This window comes from Falco rusticolus, chromosome 10 (assembly GCF_015220075.1).
Source record: "Falco rusticolus isolate bFalRus1 chromosome 10, bFalRus1.pri, whole genome shotgun sequence".
Taxonomy (NCBI): domain Eukaryota; kingdom Metazoa; phylum Chordata; class Aves; order Falconiformes; family Falconidae; genus Falco; species Falco rusticolus.
In genome coordinates, this window is record NC_051196.1 from 21,710,460 (window position 1) to 21,720,147 (window position 9,688).

The following is a 9,688-nucleotide window of genomic DNA, read 5'->3' on the forward strand; positions in this document are numbered from 1 at the left end:
GCCACACAGTGCAGGTGAATGAATTTGGGTGGTTACGAAAACGTGCAATAATTGACTGCAATTATTAATTTACACTTAGGAAAATTTACATGAGGCTGTATGCAACGTTTTAAAGCCAGAGAGGGATATTGTGTCCACATGCGCTACCACCCCGTGCTACCCAGTCCCAGCATCTCCCTGAATGAGTTTTACTTAAGATTAACCATCCTTCAGAGACAAGCATATCCTGTGGTTTTAGACATGCCAATGTGGACAGTTCAGCGTAGAACCTGATAAATTGTTCCAATGTGAAAAAACACCTTGTTTTGAGATGTCCTAAATATTTAGGGTCAAATCCTGCAAGCAACCCACATGCAATTTTTTCACTTCAACAATTGTACGCCATGGAGGTACACAGTTGCACCCTGCATGTATGAAATAGAAAATCTCCCAGGTGGGCTAGGAGGTAGAGAAGAAAAGGAAGCCTAAATGCTGTTTCCAGCCAGACCACCAGTAAATATCTATTAACTCACCATTAGCGGTACTTGGCTGCTTAATTCCTTGTCTATAAACCACTACTGGGATATCTTCACAATGAAAGGCACTATAAAATTTCCTACGGTCTCATTTGCAATTGGAAGTGTCAGTAATAAAACAGAAGCCCTTGTGGGCTGCTGCAGTTCTACCTTCCACATAGGCTTTTATACGCTGTCCGTCTGCCAGGCAGCCAGCGAACACCTTCCCAGATAAAACAGATCAGACACATTCGCATTGATAGTGGAATAGCTGCTGGAGAGCTTATCTTCTTGCTCTTGGAAAGCTGCAAAATAGCAGCTTAAGGCAAGGGAGTGTTTAAGGATGCAATCAGCTCCATTGACCTCTGCGGGAATACATCAGGTTTTAGTATTTCCTGAATCAAGACCTTCCTCCCGAGCACAAACAGAAATGAGACCAGGTAACAGAGGGTGAGAAGGCGATTTTACAACTCATCCGTGTTCCTACGTGTCTCTGAACCAAGGAGACCTCCTGCTTATGGGTTATGGCAAGAATCAGTTAAAATGCCCCTGTTAAACCCTGACCCCTTCGAACACAGACACTTTCTGCCGAGAGCTGCCTCCCCCTTACCCAACACCGGGCCAGGGAGCAGCTGGCTGTGGGCTCCGCGGGCACAGGGAGCTGCTGTGAGGTGGCCGCCAGTCCCTGCCTGGCTCAGCGCTGGCAGCCGCAGCCCGAGGGGGAAACCGCACCCCAGCTTCAGGTCCTCAGTGGAATTTTCAGGAAAAAAACCACATTCACCCTACAACTATGTTTTCTAAACAATTTATTTGAGGTTTTTGTACAAAAAAACAACTTAGGCTATTCAGCCGTCAGCCACGTGAGGTTCAAGCCTCTGCACAGGGGGTACCCACAGTTCTCCCCCTCTCTGCCCACAGCCGGGGCTCCAGGCTTAGCAGTAACATGTTTTACCTTCCATGGAAGTGATCAAGTGCATAAAATTAAACGTGTGGCTAAAAAACTCTAGGACGGAGATCTCAGTGGAAGGAAGAGTATAAGCACTTACTGCCACGAGACTCGCAAGGCAGCGCTCATTTTGGGGTGCTGCCGACTGCCCGGGGTAGGAAAGCAAGAGCCTGTCCCAAACCGTCCCACCAGAGCCACCTGCACCCCGGGACCGCGCACCGGTGCCCAAAGATGAGCTGAGGGCGAGCCCAGCCGCGCTCCCCCCTGCCCACCCAGGCGCAGCCTGCGGCCTGCGTGGCCTCGGGGCCCGTGGCACAGCCCCCCTGCGAGCCCCGCCGTGGGCAACCGGCCCCTCGCCACACCGGCCCCCCGCCCGCCGCCAGCCAGCGGCTCCCCCAGCGCCGTGGGGCTGCGCCGTGGGCTGGGCGGGGGGGGAGCTCCCCGGTGCCCGCGGCCGCCCGGCAGCACCCAGCGGCACCGGCGGCGGTGCGGAAAGTGCGGCCGCCAATGCTCAGGCTGAGGCGGGCGCCTGCAACGGGGCTGGGGCCGGGCGGGGCGGGCGGAGCCGCGGCCGCCGCCATGGGGCTGCTCAACTTCACCCGCGACCCGGTGCCGGAGGCGGTGAGCGGCGACATGCACAACCTCAACCAGCTCAGCGCCCAGGTGGGGCCGGGCCGGGCCGGGGGGGAGCGGGGCGCGGCCGCGGGGGCAGCCCCGGCCGGGGAGCCCGCGGGGCCCGCGGCAGCAGGGCGGCCGCAGCCGGCTGGGCTGAGCCGGAGCCCGGGTGCTGGGCCCAGCCGGCCCCGCGGCTCCGGAGCAGCCCCGGTACCGGGCCTAGTTGGGGCCAGGAAGGCCCCACAGCCCCAGAGCAGCCCCGGTACTGGGTCTCCAGCACTGTACCCTCGGAGCATCCCCGGTACTGGGTCACATCAGGCCTCCAGGCCGCACAGCCCCAGAGCAGCCCCGGTACCGGGGCCCAGCAGGCCCTACACTCTCTGAGCAGCCCCAGTACTGGGCTGCATCAGGCTGCCAGGCCTCACCCCCCCACAGCAGCCCCGGTACGGGGCCCCATAAAGCCTCCAAGCCCCACAGCCCTGGAGCAGCTCCGGTATCAGGCTCCATCGGGCCCAGCAGGCCCCACACTCTCTGAGCAGCCCCAGTACAGGGCCCCGTCAGGCTTCCAGCCCCCACAGCCCCAGTACGGGGCCCAGTCAGGCCTCCAGACCCCAGTGCCAGGGCCCCTGCTGGGTTTCGGCCTGCTCCAGGAGGGACCTGCACCGTCTGGTGCCTGGGGCAGGGCTGTGGAGCGTGACCCAGGGCTCAGCCGCAGCCCCAGGCCTGGCCGGGTGAGCCCCGCACACCGCGGGAGCTGGTTGCTCAGGCCGCAAGGCCTTCCCAGTGAAGGGGCTCAGGCTGTCCCCTGTGTGGGGAGTAGGGTCCTGTGGAGCACTGTGTTTTCTCGGTGGAACTGCAGTATTTGGGGGGTGACTGATACCCCACGGCCCTCCTGCCCCACGTCAGTGCTGCCGGCCAGCAGTACATGTCTGCCTCCAGGTCACCGACACACCAGGTGTGCAGCCGGATTGCAGAAGCTGGTTCAGCTCCTGCTAAAGTTAGTGGAAGATCTGAGGCTTTTTTAGCTCAGCTTGCCAGAACTGTGGGTAACAGCCTGGTGCCGACTCTGTTACACAGCTGATGACAAGGGTAGGGCAAGATGAGCCGCTGCAGCAGCAGACCAGCCAGCCATACCCAGAAGGTCGTGGCCAGCAGAGGAGGGAGGGTGGCAGTGCTCTGCCCTACAGGCAGCCTCTCCAGCCCTGCCAGCTGCACGCTTAGAAAACTGCAGTGACTAGACCCTTAACCAGTTCTCCTTTCCCAAGTTAGTCTGGTTACCCCATGGAGTTTGTGAAACATGAGAGTAGATGTTTGCATCTTTTCCCACTCACAGTTTTTGGATTACACAGGATAGAACAGCAGCTTCTGATTAGTCACGAGTCACAAAAGCCTGTACAGTGCCAGCTACCAGCTGCACAAACCCTTTGAGAGTCTCTGAAGAGCATCCATGAGCAAATCCCTTCCATAGGCATCTTGTAATGCCAAGGACAGGGGTACCTTACCAGCAGGGGAGGTCAAACTCTGGGACCAATGTACCGGGGGCAGGTGGAGCTGCATCAAGGTGGTGTATCTTGATGTAGATTATATAGATACAGATATAGATGATATATATAGTTGTGGTGGTGATGGTTGTGGTGAGGTGCTGAGAAATGAAGTGTGCTGATGCCTGTCTGTAACACTGTCCTTTTTGTTCACAGCAATTCTCAGCACTGACTGAAGTGCTCTTCCGCTTTCTAACAGAGCCCAAGGAGGTAAGGCATGTGCAGAACACCAAGGAGAAGTGTGTGAATGCAGCTCTCTGGTGAGAAACATGCAGACATAAGATTGTGTCACTGCTTTTTCTCTTGGGCAGGTAGAAAGGTTTCTGACTCAGCTCTCAGACTTTGCCACCATGAATAAAATCAGCTTAGGCCCTCTGAAAAACATTGTCAAAAGTATTCTTCTGGTGCCCAATGGTAAGTGATCATTTGCATATGGTGCCCTGAGGCCAAACTATTGCATCCATTCCTTCGTGCTGCTAAAGTATGTCTTCAGAACTGCAGTGTGCTTGGTTTGCACAATTAAGTGTTAATGGTTGGTGATAAATGGCTTAGTATTTAAGAATCAAAAATTCTGTTGAAATAACCCCGTTTGGTGACTTGGGCTTTGTATTCTGTATACTCTGCCTGCACACACATTTCACAGGCTTAACTAAACTCACTTAAATGTCTGGGCTTTAAATGCAAGCACAACACTGTGACAGCGCTTGGTTTAACTTGTACCTGTAAATCCATTTTGCCACACCAGTGCAGCCTTATGTTGGAACCAAGCCTTTGTAGTAACTGCCATCCAAGTGGGCCAGTACTGTAAATTCCTACAAGGACAAGTGCTGTTTGAGACTGGTAGAACAATGTACACATCCCTCTAGAGTGGTCTGGAAAGTGGCGTAGTTCTAGGCCATATAAAGGAGACATCTGTCCTTACCAGTCTTGTTTTAGAAAAACACTTATGTGTCCAGCAGTTTGTCATTCATAAATAGTGGGGAAGAGGGGCAGGGGGATTCCCCTTGAATACCCCAGACTCCAGCACTTTATGAGATTACTGTGATGTTGTGGCTGCTGTTTGACATGATAGTGCATCAAACACCTCCACTGCACGTTCATCCCATTGTTCCTTCTTGTTATTAATAGTCCCCGGCTATTATCCTTCAGTCCTGTGTTCCCCATAGCTTTCTTCACAGCAGTGAAGCCATGCACAACTGTTTCCTGCATTTGGTCCAGACTCGTTCTGCTACTTCAAGCCAGTCCTTCTGTCCAGGAGTAGCAATGAATAATTTCCTATCCTATAACTGTCTTGGGGGTATTTAATGTGGAATCAGCATGTTCTCACTTCCTGATCCTGGCCTAGGTACACTCAGTCTCATCGTTCCTGTTTGTGTGCACTGGCTCCAATCCCGCTGTAACTTTTCCTTAGCTCTGGGATGCCACAGACAGTATCAGAACAGATTACAGCAGATAACTTTGCCTATGTGCTACACAGACGGGAAGCCACGTGGGATTGGCAGTCTCTTTCAATTTATGAGATTCCTGCTCTTGGCTTCAGAGAACAGAATCCTTGTAAACTTCCATGTGCTGCCTGCGCCCCAGAACAAAGGAGGCAGGCACAGCAGGCGAAAGTGTTATATGCACACGTTCACACCCATAATCCAAAACACAGCAGGTAGGTCAAATTAGTAGCCTGCCAGCCTTAACAGTTCTCCTTTAACAAGCAAAGCTTCTAGAGGAGAGAAAGCAGTGACTTCAAAACACAACTGCTGCTGCTGTTTCCATGGTTACCTGCAATGAAATCTCGCCCTCTCTCTCAGGCACTCCCATAGCCCTGACTTTTAAAGCACTGGGCATCTGCAAAGATACTAGCAGGCACAACTGTATTTCCTATCCTGAGGAGCTGTGGTTTGTTTCAAAACACAGCCTGAGAACAGAGGCTTTCTGTCGCGGGGTCTCCATCCCTGTGTTGGTTTGACTCACTAAAGGTTGGTTTGACTCAATAAAAAGTGATTTTTATTCTCTGCATTGTTTATTCAGGTGCCCTGAAGAGGAATTTGTCTTCCGAACAAGTCAGAGCAGATTTTATTGCTCTAGGTAGGTCACCTGACTTTCACTAAATAAAAGATAATTAATATTTATCACATATAGTAATCTCATCTGGTTTCTCCCACAGGCCTCAGTGAAGAGAAAGCCAGTTATTTTGCAGAACAGGTATTAATATATTTTTGCTTGTTTCTAAGCTAACAAAACGACAGTCTTTGAGTGGGAGCTTGTAAAGCCCTGCTGTGCTACTGAGATGTGTCAGCACTTAGGTATCTTCTTCAAAACTAGTTCAGAATTTTGAACTGAAGATCCTTGGATAACTGACAAGGAGCACTTTGTCCTCTGCCTCATCGGTTTCATGATTCCTGCACTTCTGTGTGGCTTTCATTTAATTGTTTTTCTCCTTTGCACGTGTTGAGCCCCGAGGTCATGCAGTCACACAACTGCACATGACTTTTTGCACAGATATTGTTACACTGAACCAGTACTAAAACAAATCCAGTGAGTTTTGTTTACAGAAGTGACAAGGGAGATGGAAATCCTAGCAGGACTCAAGCGTCTTTGAAAGCCCTCCCGACCACATTAGTTTGCCCCTTCGCACACCTCCATTTCAGGCTTCTGCCATCAGTCTGCCTTGTTTCTGACTTAGTTGAAATTACTAAATAGAGGCCTCTCTGAACTGATTTCTTGTGTGTCTTCTGCTCTTGCAGTGGAAGGTGAATTCCCCCACCCTGACACACCTAGCTGTTGGTCAGACGCTGATGATTAACCAGCTGATAGATATGGAGTGGAAGTTTGGAGGTAATAGCGCTAAAACATAAACTGAATGGGTTGGGAAACCCAACAGCAGCTCTTAGCTAAATAACTTTTTCTTTCACAGTTTAGCTAACAGATTATCTCCCTTCTTTCTGACTCACAGTGACTGCTGGGAGCAGTGAACTGGAAAAAGTGGGAAGTATCTTCTTACAGGTAAATCTCCTGCATCAGAGAGTTCAGGTTGTAGTGCAGTTAAGGAACAAGCTATGAGCAGGCATGTGGGAAGCACTGACTGTGAGAGGAGCTAGAGGAAAGCTAGATCTCATAAGTAGCTCTGCAACAGTGCATCTGCTTCAGGCTTCTGAGTGCAACTGGCAGCAGATAGCAGGCATACTGCTATTTGTTTCTCTTCTGAAGACACCGTGTATCACAGAAGTGTAGCCCACTCTGAAAAGCTGTTCAAAAAGCTCAATCTGGCAAAGGTCATGCTGTCTTGGGGAGGGAGGGGAAATGTGGCCATTTATAAGGACTTCCAGAGATCCTCCCAATGCCTAAGGAATCTATTCCTACAGTGACATTTCCTGAAAAGCCTGTCAAAGATGTGTGTGCTTTGCAGCACGCTGCCTGTCTGAAACTCACAGCAGACTCCTGTACTTCTGTCTTTTCATGGTGCTCAGAATACACGTCTCTGAATTAAAATACCTCTGCCTTTTCTTCCCTTAAGCTGAAGCTGGTGATCAAAAAAGGGAGCCAAATGGAAAACGTGTATGTAGGTGAGTTAACAGTTCCAGAAAGGAAGTATGCGAAAGCTGAGTGGCTGCTCAAGAGCTTCTGGGCATTGCTGGAGGTGGGGGAGCTTTGGGCATAGACCCTAGCAAGGGTCACTGCGAGAGCCTCGCTGGTGGGTGCTGTGGCCACTTCTGCCCTGGCCCCTCCCTGCCGCACTCATGCTGGGAGCATGATTGAGGAGCACTGACTGCTGAGCTATCTTCACATCTTTGCATAAGTAAATATAGATAGATAGATATGCCATAGAGCTGTGAAAAGCGGTCAGAGCAGCATGGCAGACAAAGAAAGTAAGTATTTCCCAGGTGTCAGTTGCTGTTAGGAGAATCCTAGCCCAGAACCCCATGCAGTCCAGCTAGTGTAAAGAAATGGCTGCCGAAAGTCACAGTGTCTAATCCTGCCTAGCTTAAATGGACACAAGTTGCTCTGGGGGAGCATCAGAATAGCTTTTCCAATGTTGGAAGTGTAACCTGAAATTTAAGACTCAGTGCCTCTTTTTTTCTGCAGAGTTAACTTTGCCCCAGTTCTACAGTTTTCTCCATGAAATGGAACGAGTCAAAGCCAGTCTGGAAAGCTTTAGCTGAAACTGCATGGGCCTGAACCAACATCTGTCCAGGAGGGTTAATCTCTCCTTGTGGGCCTGCAGATCTGCTCTTTCCCAGCTGACGCCGACACTCTGATAGGAGAATACAAGTCTGTGCAACAAGCAGTGGTGTTGCTGCCCAGAAGGACCCATCAGTCCCTCAGAACTTGTAATTTCAGCAAGTGTTCAGAAGCAGCTACAAATCCACTCATCTCTTTTATTTTTTTTTAATACTATTACAAGAAATTGTGGTCAGAAATAATGTGGATACTTGTATTAAAACAGCAAAGAAATAAACCCATTCCCATCCTGCTTCATTTGCATCAGAATTTGATTTTGTGAGAAACAGAAGCAAAGGATAATTTTCAAACTTGGAAGAACTAAGCAGAGAGGACAAGGGAAGCAAGGAGAGCATCTAACCAGTGAATCACTTCGCACTTGCTTCCAAGCCTCTCACTTCTCTTGTATTGAGAAATGGATTGATTACATCCTCCGTAGTCATGCCCCATCATGAAAAAGTATCTCGGTGGTAGACAAGTTCAAATATTAAACAACCAAACATCTGCCTCCATGCATGGGGGGGGGGAAAGACCTCTCAGGGGGTGACTAGAGAAATCCAGTTTGTATGTGCTGGGCTCTAGCGAGCAGCTCTTTAATCTGCAGTTTGTGTGACATTGCGCAGTTGGATCCAGCCCGTTTCCTGGTGGACATACGTTCAAACCCCATGAAGTGCCATTAGCTCAGCTCTTTCATTGGCTGGTGGCGAGGATGAGCGCTTCATGGGGAAGCAGAGGGGTGCTCCTGACCTGACATGGGGGCAGTGGAAGATGTTATGTTCACTGAGGTTCCTCCCGTGTCCAGACTCTTAATTGTCCAGCACCTTTTGCCAGCCTGAGCTCGCTGTAGCTTCCTCCCATGGCACAAAGCTGAACGAAGCTCCCTCTTACAGCACGCTTCTTCCACCACTGGCATTTTCTGAAGCACCTCTATGTCCCTGACACACTTTGCCATCACAGTGGGGGGAATAAACTGCAGCACCAGGGAAGACACCAGCAAGATAATCCCCGATTCCTGAAGTAATTAACTGTCCTGCAGCATCCTGCAAATCTGCTGTAGGACAAGAAGCATCGTGGCTCCCTGCTTGTGCATCTGCTTCCAGTTAAAGCGTGCACAAAAAGACAGTTTTCTGTGAGAAAGGCATTACAAAGCTCCCTGCAACTCACAGCTTTACCCGCAGGTTTTCAGCTTGCAGAAAGCCCAGCACTGTTCTGCATTGCATTTCATGCAGTTCTGCATGAGTGACTAGAACCAATAACAAGTATGGACCTCGCCATGTGTTTGGGAACCAGCTTGGGGAATCCTGCTGACAAACTTGGGGACAGTATTTGTGTATTTATTTTCCCATGTATTAGGCCATTCACAAGCACTTCAAGCTCTGTCACATGATTATGGTAAAAATAATTTTTAAAAAATCCTCTGAAATAATGCCCTGCAAAATATTCCATCTCCTTTTGGGTGGCAGGAAAAGCTGTTTTGGGGAGGAAGTCTGAAGCGTTGCTTTCTCAAGACAAAATAAATTCTTTTGCTTTACATTTTCTGCTGTCTGTTCCTATTATTTCTCCTCACCCTCCCGGTGCCAGGATGGCACCACTCAACCCTGTCTGGTTATGGCAGGAGGTGGACCAGGGCAATGCCAGAGAAGATGCCAGGCTCAGCCGTGGGTCAGGAATCCGCCACCCCCCAGCGCTCCTCCCCCTGCCCGGTTGGGATTAAGCCGCTCGGGGCTGACGCATGCCGCGGCCCGCTGACCCCAAGCGCAGGGGTCACCTCCATGCTGCTCCGCAATCCCCACGGGCACCTCTGATCAGCGGCATTAGAGAGCGCTGCCGCCGTGCTGCAGCGTGACCTTCGTGCTGCCACCAGCGGTCCCGGTACCCCG

General features: G+C 50.9%; 1 protein-coding gene across 1 annotated transcript; it reads left to right on the forward strand.

Annotated features, from left to right (window-relative positions):
* The first annotated feature begins 1,969 nt into the window (after positions 1–1,969).
* Positions 1,970–8,066, forward strand: COMMD7 (COMM domain containing 7). Its single transcript, XM_037402874.1, has 9 exons — positions 1,970–2,103; positions 3,753–3,806; positions 3,908–4,010; positions 5,619–5,675; positions 5,755–5,792; positions 6,335–6,425; positions 6,544–6,593; positions 7,105–7,153; positions 7,674–8,066. The coding sequence occupies exons 1-9, from the start codon at positions 2,020–2,022 to the stop codon at positions 7,748–7,750; spliced, it is 603 nt and encodes a 200-aa protein (XP_037258771.1). The 5' UTR covers positions 1,970–2,019; the 3' UTR covers positions 7,751–8,066.
* Positions 8,067–9,688: the final 1,622 nt, after the last annotated feature.